Genomic DNA, 25459 nt, shown 5'->3' on the forward strand with positions numbered 1-25459 from the left:
TCCAGCAACACACCTCTCAACTCTGATCTCTAGCATCTGCAGACCTCACTATCTCTTAATTGTGTTTTGGTCAGGTGTAGCAGATGACTGTCTGGTATTTGGAATGGGAACTGTTCCAGGTTGAGGGATGGTGTGGGGGTTACAGAGGTGGTAGTCAGGCATTGAATTGGGTCTAGGTGGGGCTCCACACAGGTCACATTCATCAGTAGTTGGGAGGGAATGACAGGGACAGGTTGGGTGCATGCCAAGGTATGTCAATGGTAAGTTGGGGATCCATTCACCAGATATCCTGGAATTGAGCTAAGGTGTCAGTCTAATCCCTCAGAGACTCTTACTCTAATACAAAGTTTGGGACATTTTCTGGAGGGTTCCAGACACTCAGTAATTGCCCTATAGAAGTTTCAACTTCTGAGGCAATTCCTGGGCATTTAGCCGAGGCCCAATGCACAATTCCTGTCTACACCACTGCAGTGATTATCTTGATTCTGTCTCCACAGATGCTGCCAGAGTATTCCCAGCATTTTCTGTTTAATTTGGAAATTCCAACGAGTCTCAGAGGAGTAATGGCAACCAGCGCTAATAGCTCACATCAACCGCAACCCCTCTTCCCCCAAAACCTTCACAAAATCTGATACATTGCATCTGATGGAACAAAGTTCAACCAGAGGAAAACAGAAATGCAGCTTGCTGGCCTGACTGAATATAGACCAATGATTCAGTTTAACGTTGCTGGCAATTGGTGAAAACCTGGGACTAGAAATTCAAAATGCACAATTGTAACTTTTAACCAGCTGTTTTACGCCACCCATCCTATAATAAAAACAGGATGGATTGCAAATCATGCTGGGCCTACCTACCTCTAAACCACTCGCACTAGAAGCAGTTCCGTAATTATAAATGCAGCTTAAGCGAAAGCCTTTCTTTTCAGCTGGAGAAACACTTCACCCGACAATTGGCAGCTCAGCATCTGCTTATTCTTCACTATCCCACTTGCAATCAACAATATCACTAATGGTCACAAAGTCAGATATGAAAGTTGTTGCATTCGTGTCCCAGTGATCTCAATGCACCTGGTGCTTCCTCCTTGTTATGAAAGACACTCCTCTCCCACAGAGTTCACTGAAATCAACACAATGCTGATTTCTGAGATGACCAAGGTTGGATCCCTAGCATTTTGCGGTTTAAAAGCTAATTCACTAGCATATTCAGTGCAAGGTTGAAAAAAATATTCCAAAGATTCAGTAATCAAACACCAACACAGAGAGAAAAAAAATCAATTTTCTATCAGCACTATGTCTGAATTTAAATGTTGATGACTTGTAAACTTGTACTAAATTGTGTTCAACAGAACATTTGGTAAGCATGCCCCAATTGTGAGAATATATCATCCAAAGTAATCATACTATCTAAAATAATTGACTGGGAGGGGAACCTAGCAGGAAAGACAGTGGAACAGCAATGGCAGGAGTTTCTGGGAGTAACTCAGGAGTCACAGCAGCGATTCATACCAAGGAAAAAGAAGCATGGTACAGAGAGGATGAGGCAACCATGGCTGACTAAGGAAGTCAGGGATGGCATAAAGCAATAGAGGAAGCATAAAAAGTAGTGAAGAACACTGGGAAACCAGAGGATTGGGAAGGTGACAAAGACCAACACAGGGCAATGAAAAAAAAATGAAGGGACAAGCTTAAATATGAGGGTAAGCTATCCAGTAATATAAAGGAAAACTGTAAGAGTTTCTTTAGAAATACAAACAGCAAAAGAGAGGCAAAAGTGGACTATGGGCCACTGGAAAATGATGCAGGATAGACAGTAGTTGGGAACGAAGAAATAGCTCAGGAACTCAATAATTACTTTGCATCAGTCTTCACAGTGGAAGACACCCAAAAATTCAGGAGAGTGAGGGGCAGAACTGAGTATGGTGGCCATCAACAAGGAGAAGGTGCTAGAGAAACTGAATGACCTGAACGTGGATAAATCACCTGCACCAGATGGACTACACACCAGAGTTCTAAGGGAGACAGCTGAAGAGATAGTGGAGGCATTGGAGGTAATCTTTCAGGAATCCTAGAATCAGGGAGGGTCTCAGAGGACTGGAAAATTGCTAGTGTGACACCCCTGTTAAAAAAGGGAGTAAGACAGAAGACGGAAAATTGCAGACTAATTAGCCTAACCTTGGTCGTTGGTAAAATACTGGAATTCATCTTGAAGGATGATATTTCTGAATACTTGGAAGTGTATGGTAAAATAGGGCAGAGTCAGCATGGCTTCATCAAGGGGAGGTCATGCCTGACAAATCAGCTAGAGTTCTTTGAGGAAGTAACGAGCAGATTAGACCAAAGAGAACCAATGGATGTTATCTACCTGGACTTCAAGAAGGCATTGACAAGGTGCCACACAGGAGGCCACTGAGTGAGATATGGGCCCATGGTGTTAGATGCATGATGCTAGCATGGATAGAAGCCTGGCTGTCTGTCAGAAAGCAGATAGTGGGGATAAAAAGGTCCTTCTCAGGATGGCAACTGGTGACAAGTGGTGTTCCACACAGCTGAGAGTTGGGGCCACAACTTTTCACTTTATATATTAATGATCTAGATGAAGGAACTGAGGGCATTCTGGCTTAGTTTGCTGATGATACAAAGATAGGTAGAGGGATAGGTAACATTGAGGAGCTGGGGATGCTGCAGAAGGATTTGGACAGTTTAGGAGTGTGGGCAAAGAAGTGGCAGATGGAGTACAACATGAGAAAGTGTGAGGTCATGCACTTTGGTGGGAAGAATAGAGGCATGGACTATTTTCTAAATGGGGGGAGAATTCAGAAGTCTGAAATGCAAAGAGTCTTGGGAGTTCTAGTCCAGGCTTCTCTCAGAGTACAGGTTGAGTCAGTAGTTAGCAAGGCAAATGCAATGATGGGATTTATTTCAAGAGGACTTGAATTAAAACGGGGATGTACTTCCGAGGCTCTATAAGGGTCTGCTCAGACCACATTTGGAGTATTGTGCACAGGAAGGATGTACTGGCTCTGGAGTGTGTTCAGAGGACCTTCATGAGAATCGTCCCATAAGGAACAGCTTAACATATGAGTAACGTTTGAGGACTCTGGATCTATACTGAACTCGATGGAATTTAGAAGGATGAGGGGGTTCTAATTGAAACTTACAAAATACTGAATAGCCTGAACAGAGTGAATGTTGGGAAGATGTTCCTATTGTTAGGAAAGACTATGACCTGAGGGCATAGCCTTAGAGTAAAGGACGGAGATAAGGAGAAACTTCTTTTAGAACGGAGATAAGGAGAAACTTCTTCAGTCAGGGAGTGGCGAATCTAAGGATTCACTGTCACAGAAGACTGTGGAGGAAGATCATTAAGTATATTTAAGACAGAAATAGATAGCTTCTTGATTATAAAGGAGATTAAGGGTTGCAGAGAAAAAGCAGGAGAATGGGGTTGAGAAACTTATCGGCATTATTGAATGGTGGAGCACATTTGATGGCTTGAATGGCTTAATTTCTGCTCGTATGTCTTATGGCCTTACAATTGCAAAGAAAGCTCTAAGGGCATTATGGGTCAGCCGACAGCATATGGGACTACAGCAGTTTGAGAAGGTAGCTAAACACCAACTTCTCAAGGGCAACTAGGGATGGACATAAATGTTGGCCCAGCTAGTGATAACCACATCCCATGTCCCATGAGTAAATAAGTTAAGAAAGAAAAACAAGCCCTGATCTGCTTCAGATAAAATTTAACTTGCATGGTGAAAATAATGAGTGTGTCTCCACTTTTTGAAGAAGAATCCAATCAGACTCAAGATGTTAACTCAGTTTCTTTCTCCACAGATGCTGCTAGACCTGCTGACTTTCTCCAGCATTCTGTGTTTGTTTCAGATTTCCAACATTTGTAGTATTTTGCCTTTATTTGTTTCCATGATGTGTGTTAACAAGGTGTAATAATCAAAGGCATTTTGCAACAATCTTATAAAGCAAACTTTGACACATCCAAATCACACAAGGACAAGATTAGAGCAGATGATCTGAGATTTGGTCAAGGAGATAGATTTTTCAGGTGTGTCTCACCAGAGGAAAGAAGGCACATACGTTTAAAGAGGGAGGTCTAGAGTCCAGGCCCTAGCAGCTGAAGGCACGGTCACTGATGCTGTTGAAACAAATCACAGATGGTGGAAAGTGTAGAAAAAGTCAGAATTATATGAGACCAGAATCCTTAGCTGCCTACATACTAGCCATTGCAGGGATGATAAAAATATCTTGTATTTATGCAGCTCTTTTCGCAATCACTTCAATATCTCAAAACATTTGAATGAAGCAGTCAATGAAATAGTTTTGAAATGTAGTTATCCTTGAAATATAGGAAGCGCAACGGCCAAACTTCATACAGCAAAACACAGTCTGACAGTTGTGAAACTGTATTGCTTAGTTGCTTCCTATCCATTAATCTAATTTGCCAGTTGATGTTAGCTGTTTTTATGCTCTTCTAATTGCCCTTACTGATGTTTAAAATGCTAGTTTTGGATTCATTTCTCTCTGCCTCAAAAGGAAAGTAAAATTCAATCATATTACCTTGATGGCATTCATTAATCTTTTCGGGTTGCACAATACCAGATCTAGAATAGTCTGCTCTTTGGTCATCTTCAGGATATTCTCTTCTAAGAAAGTAACCTTCTGCATCTGATTTTCCCTACAGACATATAAATTGAATTCCTCCATGTTACTGCTGTGCCTGCTGTGTGGTTGCTTTTATGCATACAATTTGCATAAGTGACTGCTTACCTTTATCATTTCTCATTTCCACTCAAACCAATTCTATATTGTGGTTTCCTGAACATAAGTCATGTCCCTCTCTATTGCACTAATAAAACAATTAATTAACACAGCCACCACCGCCCCCACCCCCTGACTTTTTCCTCCCTGTTCTTTCATATTCAGATCCAAATCTACATCATCATGCAGTAATGTCTCTGTAATGGATAGCAAATTGTACTTGTATATTTTTATTTTTGGAGGAATGTCTTCAGCCAGAGAAAGGTGAATTCTATGGAATTCACTGCCACAGTAGGCTGTAGAGGCCTGTTCATTGAGTATACTTAAGATGGAGGCAGCTGGGGTTTTGCTTGTAAAAGGAATCAAGGGTTATGGGGAGAAAGCGGGAGAATGGGGTTGAGAATGATTGAATGGTAGAGCAGACTCGATGGCTGAATGGCCTAATTTCTGCTCTTATGTCTTATATTTTTATGGTATCAGTTCATCTGTTTCATTTCAAAGAATATACACATATAGATACTGAGCATTTTGCTTCACCCTTATATTCATTTTGCAAGCTCGAGTCTGACGTGTTTATTAACTCTTAGCTATCGGAATTCTCTCTCTCTGTTTCTCATGATCTGTTTATGATTTCCCATATTAATAACTTTATCCTTTACCTTGTCTACACTTTCTGATTTACCACATCATCCCAAATTTAATCTCTTGCCTCACTACCTAGTTTAAATTCTCCCTACCTCCCTTATTTCCACTGAGGTAACCTGTACAAAATAGTTTCCTTGAAGGAGTTCTTTGAAGCTTTAAGCTCTGCAGTGTGACTAATCAAGGAACAAGCTGTCAAACTCTCAAGACCAGGCATTAAAAGAGACAGTAAAATCAGGACGATATGTGTATAGAGAAGGGGACTCTCTCTGGTGTCCGGGTACTTTAACATGGTGGTGAAGGGATAGATGGGATTATACTTTTACTGTCTGTTTCTAAATCTTTAAAAGTGCATTATATGTAAATAGCTTGATTTATTCTGTTTTGTCTTATTTTCTTTTTCATAATAGACTTACATTTTATTGTCAAAATCAAATCTGCAGCATTGTGTGCTTGTGTTTCAATTAAAGACCACCTTTTTATTTAAAAAAGACAAAATATGATCGATTAAGCCAGACTGCAGTCTGGGTTCTGACTTGTCCAGTAATAACATCAGTTGAGATTATAATAAAGGCACCAAGTAAGAACATTGATTTGATAGGGCTCTTGTCTGAGTCACTATGTTCTGGGTTCAAGTCCCACTCCAGAATTTGAGTCCCATAACAAAGACTGACACTCAGATATTAAATCAAGCCCATTTGTCAGCTCAAGTAAATGTACAAGATTCCACAGCAATTTTTCAGAGTAGAACAGGGGAGTTATCCTCATTGTCTGGACCAAAGTTTATCATTTAACCAATATCACAAAAACATGTAATCTGGCCATTATCATTGATGTTTATGGAGTTTGGGGTATTGTCATGTGGCTGTACAGGACAATGGTGAGGTCACTTTTACAATACTGCATTCAATTCTGGTCTCCTTATTATAGGAAGAATCTTGTTAAACTTCAGAGGCTACAGAAAATATTTACAAGGATGTTGCCAGGACTGAAAGATTTGAGTTATAGCAAGAGGCCAAATAATTTGGGGCTTTTATTTTCCCTTGGAACATCTGAGGCTATAGGGTGGCCTTATGGAGGTTTATTAAATCATGAATAGAATGAATAGCCAAGGTCTTTTTCCCAAGGTGGGGGAGTCCAAAACTAGAGGGCATCGGTTTAAAGGTGAGAAGGGAAAGATTTAAGAAGGACGTGAGGGGTAACTTCTTCATGCAGAGGGTGATGCATGTATGGAACAAGCTGCCAGAGGTAGTCGTGAAGGTGGGTAAAATTACAACATTTAAAAGGCATGGATTATGGGCCAAATGCTGGCAAATGGGACGAGATTACTTCAGGATATCTGGTCAGCACAGATGAGTTGGACCGAAGGATGTATTCCAGTGTTGAATGACTCTAGGCTCTATTGCTGCATTTGTTGTAGTGGCAGACAATTCTGGATTTCAGAATATACAAAATAGATACCTTCCAACAAGAAAGAAATGCTCCAAGCAGGGGTCCAAAGATGTACAGGTCAGGTGAATTGGCCATGCTAAATTGCCCAAGGTGTTAGATGCATTAGTTAGGGATAAATTTAGGGGAATGGGTCTGGATGAGTTACTTTTCAGAGAGTCGATGCGGACCTTTGGGCCGAATGACCATGGTAGGGAATCTAATCCACCATGATCTGGAGTTAATTAAAAGATTAAAGTTAAGATCAAACCTAAAGAATGGGCATACAATTGTGCAAAATTGGATGTCAGATCAGAAGACTGGACAAAATATATGAGCAAAGTCTAGATTAGAGAGGTGCTGGAAAAGCACAACAGGTCAGGCAGCATCCGAGCAGCAGGAAAATCGATGTTTCAGGCAAAAGCCCTTCATCAGGATAGTTTATTCCTGATGAAGGGCTTTTGCTCGAAATGTTGATTTTCCTGCTCCTTGGATGCTGCCTGACCTGCTGTGCTTTTCCAGTACCACTCTAATCTCAACTCTGATTTCCAGCATCTGCAGTCCTCACTAAAATATATAAGCAATTCAAAGATTGACTGTGTGATTCATAAGATGAAAATTACAGAATTCAAGAGAAAGCTAGCTAGAAATATAGAAACAGGTAGCAAACATCTCAACAGATACTTAAAAAGGAAAAGAGTTAGCAAGGTGAGTATTGGTTCTACAGAAATTAATCTAGGGAATTAATATTGGAAAATAAGGAGATAACAGAATTCAACCGATACTGCAGTAAACTTTAGGATCATCCAAAATAAAAGCTGTAAACGAGGAACTGGAAGGGAAGAAGAAACTTGGAAGAATTATAATTATCAGGCAAGTGGTACTGAGCAAATTGGTGGAGCCACAGACTGAAATGTCTTTTTGGACTTAATTTTAGGATCTTAAAAAATCCTGAGGGTTTTTGACAGTGTGCATCTGGAAAGGAAGTTTCCTTTTGTCAGAGAATCTAGAATTAGGGGTCAATGTTTCAAAATAAGGAATTGTCATTTAAAACAGAAATGAGAAAGACAATTCACAACGTTTGGCGAGTCTTTGGATGTATCTTCTTTGAAGGATACTGGAAGCAGGGGTCTTAGATATTTCTTAGGCTGTGGTGGGTGGATTGTTGAGGAGCAACAGGTGAAAGGTTTTTGGGAGTTGAGAATGTGAAATAATCAGATAAGTCATGATCTAACTAAATGTATGCTGCAGGTGTAAAAAATTCTGGTTATATCTCACCTGGAATACAGTGAGGTGATCTGTGCATCATACTTTAGGAAGGATACATTAGCCTTGGAGGGAGTATAACTCAGGTTTCCAAGAATGATAGAACTTCAGAGGTTATGTTATGATGAGAGATTATACAAATTAGGTCTGTTTTCTCTAGAATTTAGAAATTTAAGAGATGATCTGATCAAAATCTTCAAGATATTAACAGGAAAAGCCAGGGCAGAAAAAGATAAACTATTTCCATTGGTTGGAGTTTCTAGAACCAATGGGTATAGTCTGAGAATTAAAGTCAGACCATTCAGGAGAGATGTTAGGAAGCACACCTATACAGGAAGGGTGGTGAAGGTTTTGAACTCTCTTTGACAAATGGTCATTGATGCCAGATCATTTGTGAGTTTTAAATCTGAAATAGATCACTTATTTTTTGTTAAGCAGAGTTTTGAAGTGATATGGGACAAAGGCAAGTGAGTTAGGCCACAGGTCAGCTTTGAGGTTTCACTGAATGCTGGAACAGGCTTGAGGGCCTGAATGGCCTACTTCTGTTCCCATGTTTCTAATGGCTGGGCAGGCCGAATACAATGCTAATGGTCCTGGCCCAACTGTGCAGTCTGTAGAAATCTCGCTGTAGTCTCCATCCCAGAGAACTGGTCCCAATGTTCCAGGAACCTCTAATCCTTCCTCCTGTACCATCACTCAAGTAACACATTCATTTACTGATTCTCCTGTTTCTTTACTCACAACCCTGTGGCATCAAGACTAATCTGGAGATTGCAGCCTTTGAGATTCTACTTGCTAGTTTCTTTCTTAGATCACTAAAATCTGCCTGCAGAACTTCATCCCTCTTTGTATTGATGTTGTTGGTATTGATAAGGACAATGTCTGTTCACTCTTGTCTTTCCGAGTGCTCAGTAAACACTCAGTGACATTCTTGACATTGGTACCAGAGAAGCAACATGGATTCATGTTTGCAGCTGCAGAAATGACCGTCTGTTCCTCTAGCTATCAAATCCCCTATCACTATTTATTTTCCATTCTTCCTCCTGTCCTTCCTGTACAGCTGAACAGTCATGGACTTGGCTTTGAGTGGACTCCCAAAGGGGATGATCACTCTCACTAATGTTCAGAACAGAATAAAAGAAAGAAAACTGCCCATAGGGAACCCCTGCACTACCTGCCTGATCGTCCCTGACTGAATAATGGTCCCAATGTTCCAGGAACCTCTAATCCTTCCTCCTGTACCATCACTCAAGTAACACCCCCTCTCTGCTTGTACTCTCTTAAGGTATGCGGTAATTATATCCAAAAACATGCTATCCACAGAGTGGTCAGCTTCACAGATGCACAATTGCTGCTCAATTCCCAAAACCCAAAGTTCAAGCTATTACAGCTGATGACACCTCCTGTACATGAAATTGTCCAAGACACAGGAGGTTTCTTTGAGTTCCCACACATGGAATAGGATGTGTACTCCATGGAATCAAAACACCCTTTTTGCCTTTATTTATTAGATATTTAACTAACTTTATAGACATAAGCTTCATACAAAAATAAATAAATATTCACCAGTCACTAACCAATCAGCACTTTCCTTTGTACTCACTTCATTTTAAAGGGAAGTTAATTTAAATGTTTAACTTAACTCTTGACATCTATATACCTCAGATTTTAAGTTGATGAAAATTTCAGCACATTTTCTCTTTATGCTTAGCAATTTATTTTAATCTTTATCCCCCCCCCCCCGATTTGATGAATTAATTGAACAGATATTGTTTTATACTACTTAATTAATTTAATCTTAATTAATATAAATCCTCCCAATGTATTCACTGTACCAACTCCATGTGCAGTGACATAATTTTGTAATTTGTCCTAGCTTTGTTTCTGGACCAGTCTTACTGCTCTGTATTCTTTGGTGGCTGCTTCTCATTTAAGCCAAACTGTGTTCTTGGGTGACCCCCACTCTCACTGTGTTCCCTTGTTGCAATTTATCTGTGTTCTGTTCTCAGGATAACACTGCTCCTTTTTTTTTAATTTTATGACTTAATGCTAAGAAGGACTGTAATGTTTAAGAGTTAACTTTGTTCCTTATTTACTTCTAAGTTTTGGTGGGAGAAAGTGAGGATTGCAGATGCTGGAGAGTCTGAGTTGAAAAGTATGACGCTGAAAAAGCATAGCAAGTCAGGCAGTATCCGTGGAGCAGGAGAGTTGACATTTTGGGCATAGGCCCTTCATCAGGAATACTCTTTTGTACTTGAGGGCACATGACAATAAAGTCTAAACCTAAATTTTATTCAGCAACAGTAATCCAGTTGAATGTCAATGGGAGATGGCTGGGCTCTCTCATTGAATGTGGTCATTGCCTAGCATTTGTGTGGTATGAAAATTAATTACCACTTATCAGCCTGAGCCTCAATGTTGTCATAGTCTTTAAGTTTGTGGACACAAACTCATTTTGTTATCAGAGACATTGTGAATGGAAGTGAACACTGTTCACTCATCAGCGAGTGTCTCCATGTCTGACCTTATGGTGAAGGAAGTCATTGTTGAAGCAGTTGAAGATAACTGGGTATAGGACATTACCAAGAAACTTCTGCAGAGATGTCCTGAACCCGAGATTACAGACCTCTAACAATCATAATCATCTTCCTTTGTGCTAGCCACAACTCCAACCAATAGAGAGTTTTCACTCTGATTGCCATTGGCTTCAATGTTACTAGAACTCCTAGAATCTACATATGGGTAAATACTGTGTTGTTGGCAAAGGTTGTCGATCTCATCTAACTCTGGAATTTAATTCTTGTTTGTAACAAGGCTGAAATGAGATCTAAAGATAAATGGCCCTTCTGAATATCTGTGAACAAACTATTGCTGAGTAGGTGCCTCTTGATAGCACAGTTGATGATGTATTTAATAATTTTGCTGATAATTGAGAGTAGATGATGCAACAGTAATTGTCTAGATTGGATTTGTCCTTTTTTTGTGGACAGGGCATAACCAAACAATTCTCAAATTTGTCAGATGGATGTTAGTGGTCTAGCTATATTGGAATGGCTTGGCCAAATTACTTCATTAGATAAGGATTAAAATAGCTAGTATTAGTAATGGTAACCATTAAATTATCAGATTGCCCTCACTCTGGTTCATTAATTTCTGCCTTCCTTACGAGTGGGCACTTGTATTTGACTAGAGATCCAGAGCAATGTGGTTGATCCTTAACTATCCCTGAAATAGTTTCATAAGCAATTCAGTAATACGAAAACCACTTTTCACCAGGGACTGCAGCAGTTCAAGAAAGTGACTTATTATCACTGTTTCAAGAATTAGGAATGGGCAATAAATGCTGGTCTTGCCTACGACATCCATACCTCATATATGAAAGAGAACAAGAAAAAGGGACCACATGTTAGTGATTACTTTTTCTTGACTGAGCATACTTATGGTGGATGCTGAAACTAATTCAGCTGGTTCACAGCAGTTCCTGGGACTCAGTTCATCTGAATACCAGGGGACATCACAGCAGGACCTCCTTAGGATAGCATCCTAACTTCGATGATCTTCAGCTTCTTTATCATTGATTTCTGTGCCATAAAACCAGAAGTGGGGATGTTCATTGATGAGTGCACAATATTCACAACTCCTCAGACACTGAAACGGTAGAAGTCTGGACAAATATGCTCAGTCAAGAAAAATCACTAACATGTAGTCCCTTTTTCTTGTTGTCTTTCAAATATGAGGTACGGATGTCATAGGCAAGACCAGCATTTATTGCCCATTCCTAATTCTTGAAACAGTGATAATTGGCAAGTAGCACTTGCATGACAGAACTGCTATACAAAGACAATCACAAAAACAGAGAGAATCAAGAATTACTTCTTTACATTAAATGAGATTATCATTGATGATTCACCACTATCAACATCCAAGACCAGACACTGAACTGGGCAAGAAATAAAATTACTGATTTTCAACAATACAGTCAAGGATAAGAATTCTGCCATAACCAACTTACCAGCTGTCTTCCCAATGCCTCTCCACTATCTACAGAAGTGTGATGGAATAGTTTCCGCTTGTCTAGATTATTGCTGCTCCAACAAGAGCTTGACACCACTCAGGACAAGTCAGCTCACTTGATTGACACCCTATCCATGACCTTCAACATTGACACTTTTCACCACCATACATTGTGACAACAGTATGTATCATCCACAAGATGCATTGCGGCAACTCACCAAAGTTCCTTCAATAGCACCCTCCAAAAATGTGGCTTCTACGACCCAGAAGGACAAGGGCAGTAGTTACATGGGAACACCACCACCTGTAAACTCACCTCCAAGTCACACATCATTCAGACTTGGAGCTATATTGCTGTCCCTTCCCTTTTACTGGGTCAAAATCCTGAAATTCCCTCCCTCATAGCATTCTGAGTGTACCTACACTGTAAAGATGACAGCAGTTCAACAAGCCAAGTCTTTGTCACCTTCTAAAAGATATTTTGGAATGAGGAACATGCTTGCCTAACCAGCAGCACCCATATCCCAGGAATGAAAAAAAATTGTAGCAGTCAACTGTCCCTGCAGCTTGAATCAATTAACTTAATATGAGACCTTCGGTCTCTATGGCTCTAAATAATACCTTGCAATGAATTCTAAAAGATGCAGTTATTAGAAGAATTTTATTCAACTTAGCTAAACACCATTATAAGGCAGTGATGTAATAAAAATCATCCCATTTAGCTTTTGATTTTCTTTTCCTCTCTTCATAGAGGTGGCCAACTAGGACAGCTTGCAATGTGATCCTTTCCAGTGACAGAAGTGTAGTCTGGAAAGGCATCTTTTTTCTGACCTTGTCGACCAGACAAATCAGCCTGCCAAACCAAGACAATGAGGGCATACTTAATAATGATTACAAATTCAAGTGAAATTGTAATATAAAGATCAAGTGGTGAAATTGCTTCCATCCTATTGGGTTGTGGCCTAAATGTATATATATATAGAAAGAGAAATACAAAACTGAGAAATATGTGCCCTGTAATGAAAGCTCCAGGAAGAAAGACATTTATTTCTCTGTTTCTTTCATTTTTGAATACTGCCATATGAAATTGAAAACAAAGCAATTGATTTGGTGCAACAGTTATTTAATATCATAGGAACTGAGGGGAAAATGAATAAACTGTTAGGCAGTTACAGCCCCTATCACACACTAATGCACTAATTTAGTTATCTTTTGAAATGCACATCTCAGTCTGCCTTGCTCTGAACAGTTATACAGATGTCCTTATCACTGATTAGTGGGCCTTTTACCAACCTCTAATATTCTCCCTCCACTTGGACCCTTCATTTGGCCTCTTACTCACTCTCAATTTTTAAATTGAGAACTGTCAGCTTGATTTGGTCATCTTAATTTCTCTCTGCCCCACACTTAATCTAAACAGTCTTTCCCTGAGTTTGCAATATCCTATTCTCTCAGGTCTAATCTACATGAGTGGTACCATTGTTATCTGGTGTATTGATCACTACCTTGCAGAGGTGAAACACCAACTCTTAAACACTTCTTCCCACCTCCCCGTGGATTACCCAACAATTGCACATCAAGCAATGGCTTCCATGACTGTCACTGAACATAGCCCCACTGGATGTCTTCTCCACAGCTTCCCACCAAATAATCCCTGACCCCAACATCCTGCTTCTACCTGCCTTTCAAAAACCATAAACAGGACTGTGCGAGTAGACCCATTGTTTCAGTCTGTTCCTACTCCATTGAACTCATTTCTTCCCATTCTGATACGACTTTTTCTAACTTTGTTGAATCTCTTCCCACTTAAATTTGTGATTCTTCTGACAGCCTATGTCATTTCAGCAATTTCCAGTGTCCTAGCCCTATCTGCCTTCTCTTCACTAGAAATGTTCAATCTCGCTACATAGGACAATCTGAGAGCTCTCTTCTTCTTTGAACAGTCTCTCCACCCACATAGCCTTCCTTTTCCTGATTGAAACTATTCCCTTATTGAACTATTTCTCCTTTAACTTGTCTCACGACCTCCTAATAAAGGATGTTCCTGTATCCTTATGGGCAGCAAGTTATGCCTATCCTTTAGCAGGATTTGTGCAACCTTCCTTGTTCCATTTCTACTTCCAGACCCCTTCCCCAACATTTGTGGTGTGGCAATGATTTTATTAGTGCCATCTCCTGCTCTGACCCAGCACTGGAAATAAAGCAGAAACTTTGCTTCTAATTTCCACCTTTTTCTCAACTCCACATGGTCTATCTTCAACAATGACCTATACTTCTTTGACTTTCCTGTCTCAATATCTGGGGATAGACTGTCTGCTAATAATTAGCATAAACTCATCAACACTGGCAATTATCTTGAGTGCCCTCATGCCCTGCCTCCACCAAAGAATCCTTCATATTCTCCTGGATTCTCCACCTCTGTCACAATTGTTCTGATGATACTACCTTTCACAGTGGTCCTTCTGGCATTTCTTACTTTACTGAGAATTCACTGAGAATTCCACACCCCCATGTCCTGCCCCCGACACTGTACTTGACAGAGTTATCAACCATATATGACCCTTTCCTCCTACATTTCTGTTGTCACTTCATTCCCAGTCTCCCAGAATCATGATAAAGTTCCTTTGGCTTCACTTTCAATCCACGAGTTTTCACACTCAAAGAATCTTACTCCATGATTTCCACCATGTCCAGTATTAGACTTACATGTTTTCCTGTGTATGCATTCCAAAACTGTATTGTCATCCATTTGTCTATGGCTCTCAACACTCAGTCCCTTTCTCACAGCACCTCATTAAAAGGAAGGAAAAGGGGAAATATAATATCAGGGATGCAATTCTAAAGTGGGTGCATGAGCAGCGAAACCTATGGTTATTTGCACAGATAGCATTAACAATGGTGGGCCAGCTTGAGAAAGTGGGCTTTATAAATGGAAGGATGGCATGCACACCATAATGAACTCATATAACACACTGTTTCTGCCTTAACTGGCATATTGTTTTCAATTCTGGACACCTTAATTCAGGAAGTATGTGAGGGTTTAGAAAGATATAGGAGAGTGATTCCAGGAACTACGGGCTTTAGTTATGAAGGTAGGTTGGAGAACTTTGGGCTGTTCTCCGAAGAAAGAAAAGATTGAGAGGAGATTTGAAAGGTATGCAAACTCATGAGGGGTATGGAAAGGGCAGACAGTGAAAACTGTTTTTTTGATGAAGGGTTTGACAGACAAGGGATAAAGATTTCAGGTGTACAGCAAAAGATTTAATTTAACTCATTGAGTGGTAAAAGTTTGGAATGCACAGCCTGATAAATAATGGAGATGGATTCACTGTGACTTTAAAAAAGGAATTGGATAAATGCTTGAAGGAAAGAATTTCCCTGGATTATGGGGAAAGCTTGGGAGAGTGGATCTCGCTGAACTGCTAATCTGGAGAGCTGTCACAGATATGGCCAAGTGAGTGACCTCCTGCACTGTAATCTGCTATGTTTCCCCATTAATAGCAATGAACCCATAATTGATCCTTCTTTCGCAGTTATCTGTTTTAATGCATTCTCAGCATGTGGGATTTCTGAAAAATCTGGTACATATTTCCACCCTCATTTGACTAGGCTTGTTACAATTGAATGGTTTATGAGGCTATTGTGGAGGGTATATGGCATTGAACTGGAATCAAATATGATGTAGACTGGGAGGGATGACAGGCGTTATTGAACTTGTTTTTAAAATACCTTTTTACAGTGCTGATACCAGCTTCTTATTTCTATGTTTTTTGAAAAATTAAATTCATTTTTTTTAAACTGCAAACATGGAGTCAGATCTTCCAAGTTTCAAGAGGCACTCCTGTTAAACACATGTATCTTTATAGTAGAATCATGGGATAAATGGCCACATTCTTATGATGCAGTAGAATATTGGAATTGTGGTCCTGCTGTTCTGAAACAATAACCATTGGAATCCCTGAAGAATATAATAATAGAGGTGTTAGTCCTGTATTAGTATTTACGAACTACTGTCATGCTGGTTACATACCTTTAATTAGTTAACATATAGCAGTCACCAAGAAAATGAAATAACCCCATTAAGCATTGATCCATGAAATGTAACATTTGCAAGTTTGAATTTTCGTTTTTGTATACTTTTTTTTGTAAATTCCTGGCAGCACAAAGTAAATTAAATGATTACAAAGTTTGTTTGGAATATAACGCCGTGAACGGCACAATACAGTTTTGGAAAAGTGTCACTTAAATCTAGGGCTGCAAACTATTTCTTTAGGGTTAGATGTAGAAAGATTTTCACCTCTTCATGCAAAAAAAAAGCCATATTCTTGTTAATGTGAAATATAGCTGGCTGGTATGTGTATGGCGAGACTTGGGTAACTGGACTTTGGTGTGAAAGGTGGATGGTGAAGGGGGATGAACTGTGGCCTGTTTGTTTCTTTATTTGATCGGGGAAGAACCGTCAAACTGTTCTAATACTCATTCCTACCTCTTTATAAGAGAATGTCTATTTGAGACAGTCTGGCTGACGGCCTGCATTCCTTAGGATAAAGATTTTGTGCTTTTTTGTGTTGGCATTTAAGCCTCCCAGCGCTGATCTCCTCGCTGTTGGGCTCCTGGGAGCAAGCTCTGCATAGTTTGTAGGGGAGACAGCTGTACCTCGGTCGGTGTTCCTCCTCTGCGTTAGGCGAGTTTTAAGATAAATGAAAATTCGATTTGTAAATTCTCTAAAATATATCTTGGAAGCTTGAAGTAAAATCTAGGATTAAAACGTATCTATCACTATTTCCATTTTTAAAAATGTTATATTTGTTTGGCTGAATCTTCAACGATGTGAAACAGAACGGGAGTGGTGTTCAAAGGACAATATGATTAAAGTCTTTGCTGATTTAAAATTGTTTTTAAGTGCACACTAGTACGTGGAGTGATATTTCTGTGATGAATTACTGCTGATGGAGTCACAGCGTTGCAAGATGAAAAGCAACTGAACCAGTGATGAGCAATTTCCTTGGAGATATCCGCAAAGGGACACTTACATAATCCCTGATCAGTAAAAGACAGTTAACAAAACAACTCATTTCAAAAGGTGAAAATAGCCGTTGAAGAGATGGTTCTCCAAAACACAGAACAGTTTGAGTCTCTCGGATCCTAATTCTTTGGGGAGTTGGTCAGAAAATCGAGATGAAAGTATGGGCTAGGCGAACGGAATCACGCTCACGCCAAATCGTGTATGTCTTTGGCCAAGCAATTCAAGGGCTTTGTTAACCCAGTGACCTCTCACTCAGTGTGAGAGTGAACTGGAGTCCCTCCTCTGTACCCTGATGTCATATGTTGGCGGATGATTCAGAAGCATGGTTAGGAGCGGACAAGAGCTGTGAAATGTTTCTTACAACAGTCATTCAGACATCTGCAGAACCAAATCATACCGCTTGATGACGGCTTTGATTCACCACCCCAGTTCTCCGTCCGCAAACCGGATACAGAGCGGTGAGATATACACTGCTGTAAATCACAAACAGATTCATTGTAAGCCTTGGACGTGATTAGTAGCCGGGTCTCAGTCATTAATATGAGAAGTCGAAAGCTTTATTCAACAAAAGGTTAGAAAATTCAGTGTAAGGGAGAAAGCATGTTATGAATTAAGCTAAAAAAATCACACACCAGGTGATTGTCTCCGTTCCGAAAGCTAGTGTACTTCCAATTAAACCTGTTGGACTATAACCTGGTGTTGTGTGATTTTTAACTTTCTACACCCCAGTCCAACACCGGCATCTCCAAATTATGAATTAAGCGAACGGGAGGCCAAGTTGATGTCCCATTCAGAATACACTAACAGGTGGAAGTCCTCGTTCTGGTACACAATCGGGAGAACATCTTCCTATCTCCGCTGCCGACCCCTCAACCTCCCCGACTCTCAGGTTATGTCAGCTTTGAAAGTGTCAGTAATGGCTTTGAACTGCATGGGAAATACTAGTCCACTTTATTCAAGTGTCTGTCTTTTGCCCGAGTTCAGTAAAATCACAAAATAGCACGCCATCTGCCCCGTTTAAAACGTTTTTTTAAAAAGTATTATATATGGGCACGGAGATCTTGGAGGTGTTTCCGAGCGGAAGCTCAGGGCAGGACATAAAACAGTTCGGGGTAGGTATGACCATCGCCTCCACGGAAAGGTTGAGCCGAGCCAGCTGACTGTGCCCGCCACAGATTGGGTGATTTAACACGCTCGCCTTACAAATAGTAGCTCGCCCTCACCAATTGCCCACCACCGGATGCGGAGAAACCTTTGGGACGGCAAATAGCCTATTCAGTTTCACGTGGATGACGCCATTTAGCCATTAGCTGTAACCGGGCAAGTCCCTGTACACAGAGGAGAGAGAGAGAGGGAACTGTGTGTTTGTGTGTGGTGCATTTTCCTGATGCTTCCTGTTCCCCACCCCCCTCCACCCGCCCCCCATCCCCTCCCACAGCAGACTCTGCCTTCATGCATCGGAGTAACTAGCAGCAGAGCTGCGGCACTGGCGAAGGGGATGTTTGGTCGAGAGCCCCTCTTTCCAGCGCGTCAGTGAGCGCTGACAGCCCCAGGATCCGGCGCCCTTCACTCCCGGAGCTTGTCATTGACCGGGGCAGCGTGGCTGGACTCGGAGCGCAGCCGGCAAGGTGTCTGTCCAATCTAACTAGCAGCAAAGCCAAGGAGCAGCTCACAGTGCCGGCGAGGTGAGCACTCCATACGCCAGGATAGGACATGACCTGCTGTAATCTGTGCATATTGTCCAAATGTATACACACCAACTGTATGCACTCGCCTCTAGAAGCATGTGGCAGACTGGAGTCGGATATCTTATATAGACAGGGGTTAACGCTGTTTTCAGGCAATTGCAGAGATCTTTCCGATCAATGATCACTTCTCCCTCAACACAGGGGACTGCATTAAACTAGACTTGGCTGCAGCATCCTGTTACTTGTGTGAAGGGGAGGGAGGGAAGAGATAATATTTAATATCGATCAAATGCCTGAGTAGCCTCATTTTAATGTAACTGTGGGTGAGTAGCCGGCTCCAGTCATATCCATTAAAGAATCTGTACAGAGGCGAAAGGCAGTGTGTAAACTTCACTGATAGTACAGGACAACTCTTCAGTGTTATGGTAAATGTTCAACTCTAACTGAGGGAGAAAGGCCGGGTGATTTTTTTTCTCTCTGAAATAACATTTATTGGTTGTCCCCTGTTTGCAGTTGTATTTGTATGTTTGTGTTTACAATTTTATTTGGGATTAACCTTGTCACCTATAATGTAAATGACATGTTAATCCCCACACCGAACTCGGGCTGGGATGAGTAAACATGTTCTGTTAAATGCTGCTGGAGTCCCAATCGGATTTGCAGAGGGGGCTTGGTGAATGTGACCCCAGTACATGTGCTCTCCTGTTAGTTGTCTGGTGTGTGTGTGTGTGAACGGGGAGACTACTCAGTCCCTGGCGCTGTCTAATGGCCCTGCTACAGTATTTGAGTTTCGCATGTAGTATCCATTTCAAGGCAGCTTGCTGTATCGGATTCGGCACATCCGGAATTGCAAACTCCCTGCTATTCAATAGGGAAGAGTGCTGCACCACCGGGTCCCACCGCCCGGCCACACTCGAACTCCGCATCACTACACTCTTGCCTGACTCCCGAAGCGGAGATCCCCTTCAATTTAAACAAAGACAGATGCTGCAAATGTTCAGTTAGGTGAGGCTGAATCTCCGGTTTGGGAATTACCATGATTTCAACTCGCTTTGAAAACACAGCAGTTCTGGAGGACGTGATGAGGATATTTCTTTCGAGGTGCTCTTGTTGATTTTTTAAAAAAAGATTATAATTCGGATTGCCCCGGATTACGATGGCTCTAGGATGGCTGGGACTGATATTTTCGATTCCTTAGGTTAGGTCTTTCGCTGAGCAGGAGCTAAGAGCGGTCTCACCGCTGTTGTCTCACTGACTCTGGGACACTGACACTGGGATTCGCCCCGGTTCCCAATGCGTCCGTTAGGAAGTATTCCCTGGGGCTGGAAGCTCTGGCCTGGGGTACGAGGTACCACCCGGCAGTGGAAGGGCCTGAAATCTCCGGGTTTTCATCTCTCATCGAAAGCAATTATCGACTGGGTAAAAGTGACCATGCTTCAGCTGAAATTTGCCAAAGAGCTTTCAGCGCCCCCTTCACCGGGAATGGGAGCACGGGGTGGGGGTGGGGGGGTCCCTATCACTGGGGTCACATTGCTCCCGATCAACGCAAGTTGGGAGCATCAGCACCTCCCTGTGCCAAGATGCCAGGCTGATGCCAACCTTCACCAGTCCCAGCTCCATCCATTGACAAACCAGCATCGTCCCCAAGGTTAAACCCAGGGGCTGGTCCAACTGGGGATGGCAGGGGGCGTGATAACCGGGACCCGATCCCAGCCGGCCCCGGCCTGAGTCTCTCTGAAATACTGGCGATGTTTTCACTCTGTTGAAAGGGTGGCTGGGCACGGATGTTTGAGCAGCAGTGTTTGCGGCTGCGGGGTGTTGGGTTGTAGTGCTGGGTACCAGGGTACGAATCCTCATCCCCGTCCCTTAGGATGAGGCTGGGGGGCGGGGGGGGGGGGGGATTACCAGGAAGGTTGGGGTATGGGCTGGTCCAGGGAGCTGCTCCTCCTGAAGGAGGCCCCTCTGGGATGGGTGGGGGTTAGTGTTGCAGCAGTAAGTACCTCGCTGACCTCTCTCTCTGTGTCTCTGTGTGTGTTTGCTGTCCCCACCCCAGGTCTGACCAATGTGCACTCAGCCCCCGGGCCTGCAGCGACCACATTCAGATGGAGACTCCCGCAGCGCTCGCATCGCCCCTCTCCCTCCAGCTCGCTCACGACAGGGGGCGGCAGCGGCTTGATCCTGACCCCGGCGAGCTGCAGTACGGCCCGGTGCTCTCCATCGACCAGATCCGGGCCATCCGAGCCAACAACGACTACGTGGAGCGTCCGGTGCTCAGCGGCCCGAGGAGCAGTCCCGGCGGCGGCGGCGGCGGCGGCGGCTCGGCCCACAAGTGGGAACGGCCTGGCGAGGCGAGCCTGAGCGGGGTGGCGGATCGCCGGGCCTCGGGGCCCCAGCAGCAGCTGAGCCGCTCCACCAGCACGGTCAGCTCGGCGTCCCGCAGCAGCAGCACCTCGGAGCAGAGACTGCTGCTCAGCCTGACCTCGTCTCCTTCGGGCCAGGGGATTATCCGGGCGCAGCCCAAGGCTGACCTGAAAGCCGAGCTGAAGAAGGCTCCGGGCGCTCAGGACTGCAGCCAACACTCGCTGCGGTGTGAGCAGTGCGGCAAGTGTAAGTGCAGTGAGTGCACGGCTCCCAGGACTCTGCCTTCGTGCTGGCTCTGTGAGCAGAGGTGCCTTTGCTCTTTGCAGAGCGCCCTGGAGTACGGCACGTGTGTGTGCTGTGTGAAGGGCCTCTTCTATCACTGCTCCAGCGACGACGAGGACAACTGTGCGGACAACCCGTGCTCCTGCAGCCAAGGCCACTGCTGTGCCCGCTGGACCGCCATGGGTTTCATCTCCATGCTCATGCCGTGCCTGTGGTGTTACCTGCCGGCTAAAGGCAGTCTCCGCCTCTGCCAGGGATGTTACGACGGCGTCAAGCGACCGGGCTGCCGGTGCAGGAACTCCAACACCGTGTGCAGGAAGTTTTCCAACGCGCCTTGCCCGAAAACCATCGAGAAGCCTTTATGACCAGGACGCTCTTGCTAACTCCGCGACCGGTGTTAAATAAACCCTGTGGAAGTTCAGAAGGCACATTCTCTTCACAACAAACAAACAAACAAAAAGCTTTCTGAGAGAGAATCCGAGACCAGCCCAGGACATGGACAGGATGGGTCCTTGGGGTGGGGGAGAGGGGACTGGGGCAGAGGATGGCTGCTCAACCCTCGGCTGGATGTTTGGATAGATCCCTTCCTGAAAAGCGAAACAAAAGCCACACCTCTACCTGGAGTCTACATGGGGGGGGGGGGGGGGGGAGAGGAAGGAACGATCAATCCTCTTCATGTTACGCACCTTCTTGTGGGATCTTCCTTGTGTTCCTTATCTAAACCCAGTGAGTTCCTCTGCCGGCCAATTCCTGTGATTCCGTTTGCCAACTGCCTGACCAGAGAGCGCTGGGATAAATCCACCTCCCAGCGCACACTCCCCCAAGCAGGCCATACAGTGAGGATACTTCACCTGAGGAACTGAGGCTGGGAGCGACTGGGACTAACCTATACCGCCACCTCCCCCCCCCCCCCCCACCCCCCTCCTCCGCCCTCACCCCAACTCCTCCAGCACTGCCAGCGTGGGGACTAGGGAGCAGCCAATGGCCACTCAGCTCACGGGAAAACCATGCAGTCTGCCCTTCACCATAGACGTATTCAATATTTATTGCTTGGCTTGGAAATGTGATATCGTCCACTGGAAATATATTCTCCTCCTCAATCACAAACATCGTTATTATTTGCATATTTACATATTCGCGTAGTTTAGTTGTAGACACATGTTTGAAACCGTTTTGATGGTTTGGCTGCGGGGTTCAGAGGGTTCCTGAAGGTTGCGCGCAGTGGAGATGTGATGTTGGTGAATCACTGGCTGTGTTCAGATAGGGAGAACTGGTTTTCGGATGTGTAGGAGCTACACATGTCTTGGAAACTGAGCATTCGATGTGTTTCTCTGCAATGGCTCTGAGGGCAGGGGCGATTACTGAAGCTGACCTCACTCAGAAACTGCTGGGCAGGCGTGTTTATTGATGCCTTGAAAAGCAGCGTTGCACAATTCCAATGTGATAGTGAGAAAGGTATCCTTCCCCACCTCCCCCCGCCACCCCCCCCCCCAACACACACGCACACACACACACGTGTGCTTCAGCAACATTGCTAAAACTTTGTTTTAATGCGCAGCTCCAGGCACAATAGCACCTCCTGCGCTGAATGAATGAAACCATTCGCCATGCGCTGCTGAACACTCATCCAATATTTTCTCAATGATAGTGGCCTCTCCGTTGCACAATGTGCTGCCTTGTCTGTCTGGAGTTGGCTTGCAGGCGGGAAGTGGTAACTGCTCTTAGGGGCGTCAAGGTAGATAGAGCTCCCCGGTCCCGTTTTAAAACCGAATCAGTGTAATTAACGTTGTTGAGTCAGAACATGCTTCTCTCCACTCTCCGTGGAGCTACGCTGCGGAATCCGCAGGCACCCGCAGTAAATGAGGATCAGTTCTAAAGTTCAATTAAAAATCTTTTTAACTCTCCGTTCATAAACTTAATTCTAACATTATCTTTGACAAACACGTTACATGAAATTCCGTTTTGAGAATATCTCTATTGAGCCCTATTCCATGTGACTAATAATGCAGAACAACTGTACCTCGAATGATCAATTATTTTCTCTCCAGGATTCAATGGAGCCTGAAAAATCAGAACTCCTAGAAGGTTGAAGCTGATCACGGGAGGTATACTATGTTCTATATGGGCTATTACAGTTGGAAACCTGAGGGATGTATTCTTTAATTGAACACCTTTAAACTTATTCTTTAAGTCGGTTCTGTTGTTAATTGAGATGTGCATCCACTTAATCCCATTGTCAGTTGCGTTTTGAAGGAGTTTGCTAGCCCCCATCCCTTAACCACTGTTTGTGGACTCAATTCCTCTTAAGGCAAAAGTGCTGAAATCCTTTTCAATCCTGCCTGTTAACTGAATTACCCGATTCTCTTCAAGAACAGCCTAAACGTGTTCAATCTCAAGGAATCTGCCGTGGCATTGCTATACAGTGCCTTCAGTAACCTTTCCTCCCCTCACCATAGCGTGCGACACAAGGCAGTCTCTGAAGTTCAAGTGCTCTGGCTGACCGTTGCATACACAAATTTGCAGAAAGCGACCTCCTGTCAGATTAGTTTGCCAGAGTCTTGGAATTGCTCGAGGGGGCTATTTTGTCCTTGACTACATATGTGGTTCTTCACACTGGTTAATGTAGACTGGCAGTTAAATGAAGCAAAGACCTTATAGTTTCAGATGTCCCCTGGGATGGCCTGGCCTTTTACTGTGTGAGTGTGTGGTAAGGTGGGTTTAAATTCCATCTTTTGCATCAAAACGGTTTCTTGAATTATATATTTATATTTTTAAGCATGAGCACTCTTGGACCAATCCTGACCCTCCATGTAAACCTGAAACTAGTACAGTAATTCATAATACAAACTGGCCCATATTCAGTACGATAACAAGAGGGGCCGCTTTCCTTTAGTATTACTGCCCTGTGATTACATTGTGGATGGCAGCTGATGGTTTTCCTAAAAGCTGCTTGGCAACCCGCGAGGAGACAAGCTGCTGGACTGGTTTGTTTGACGTTATGCAATGAAGTGGACGAGCCTTTTCCCTGGTCTCTCTCTCTCTCTTAACAATCATTACGTGAAACAGGGGTTGAAATCGGATGGAATAAGCCATGTAGAATCTGCCTGAGGATCCCAGAGAGAGAGAAAAAAGAACACCTTTTGAACTATAATGCAGTGACACTTTATTGCCTGAATGTTTTTGGAGCACCTATCGGATCATCAGTTCAGCGTACAATCGGGACCTTGATACAGTTTGAGGACGAATCACTGGGCCTTCTTGGAGAGTTCTGACCCGACGTTGCATTCACAGGCATTTTCTTGCTTTCTTTGGGCTGTGAAAATAGCAAGAGCCTGCTTCCTTGTTAGAGTTACTTTGATATATTTTTGTATATACCACAATAATACTGTGAATGGTGCCATATGAAGGAAGGACTCCGGTTATTGGTACATTGTGCATTCAGGTGAATGTCCGACTTCCTCTCCCGCTAACATCGGGCTGTATTACCCAATATACAAATTCCAATTATTGCATTGCTTAGGTACAATTGGCATCCTGTATATCAATCAAAAAACGTTACTGATTCTTTTTCTATTTTTGCCAATATGTTGATTAGTCTAAATATTTATTTGGAGTTTTATTTTATAAAATATTTATTTAAACACAACACCCTTTAGAGATGGAAACTGTTTGTACAGAACTTGCTGCAAAAATGTAAGGGTGGCACTACAGAGCTGAATAAAGTATAAAATAGAAATATATTAATTTTGAAATTAAATTGCTTTGTTAAGTTTTATTCTGTGGCTTTTCCTGGAAGGAAACGTTTTGTCTTTGAACACCATTTGCAATGATTTCAGAACACTATGGGTTCAGTATCACAGAGTCTAGGGAGTTGCAGTGGAGAGTCCCAGAGCTTATACACAGACGAACATTGAATATGAAACGAGGCAGATGGCCTTCACTTTTTTCAGAACACCTGGTTCACAAACTGGGAAACG

General features: G+C 43.0%; 1 protein-coding gene across 4 annotated transcripts; it reads left to right on the forward strand.

Moving 5' to 3' along the window:
- Positions 1-17148: 17148 nt before the first annotated feature.
- Positions 17149-25239, forward strand: LOC140495835 (protein sprouty homolog 2). 4 transcript variants are annotated; one of them, XM_072594988.1, is made up of 3 exons: positions 17149-17609; positions 18590-18836; positions 20893-25239. In XM_072594988.1, exon 3 carries the CDS (start codon positions 20942-20944, stop codon positions 21845-21847), a length of 906 nt encoding a protein of 301 aa, XP_072451089.1. In that variant the 5' UTR covers positions 17149-17609; positions 18590-18836; positions 20893-20941; the 3' UTR covers positions 21848-25239. The 4 variants fall into 4 exon arrangements, with proteins under 4 accessions (XP_072451089.1, XP_072451090.1, XP_072451087.1 ...); XM_072594989.1 differs by having other exon boundaries at positions 18593-18836; XM_072594986.1 differs by lacking the exons at positions 17149-17609; positions 18590-18836 and adding an exon at positions 19789-19940.
- The last annotated feature ends 220 nt before the right edge of the window (positions 25240-25459 follow it).

This window comes from Chiloscyllium punctatum, chromosome 25, assembly GCF_047496795.1.
Source record: "Chiloscyllium punctatum isolate Juve2018m chromosome 25, sChiPun1.3, whole genome shotgun sequence".
Taxonomy (NCBI): domain Eukaryota; kingdom Metazoa; phylum Chordata; class Chondrichthyes; order Orectolobiformes; family Hemiscylliidae; genus Chiloscyllium; species Chiloscyllium punctatum.

What these genes read in the sequence shown, in the direction of transcription:
- LOC140495835 (XM_072594986.1), top strand. Translation starts at nt 19,876, where the DNA reads ATGATTTCAACTCGCTTTGAAAACACAGCAGTTCTGGAGGACGTGATG. An exon ending in ATGAGGATATTTCTTTCGAG is followed by an intron (nt 19,941 to 20,892) that starts GTGCTCTTGTTG and finishes TCCCCACCCCAG; the next exon opens with GTCTGACCAATGTGCACTCA.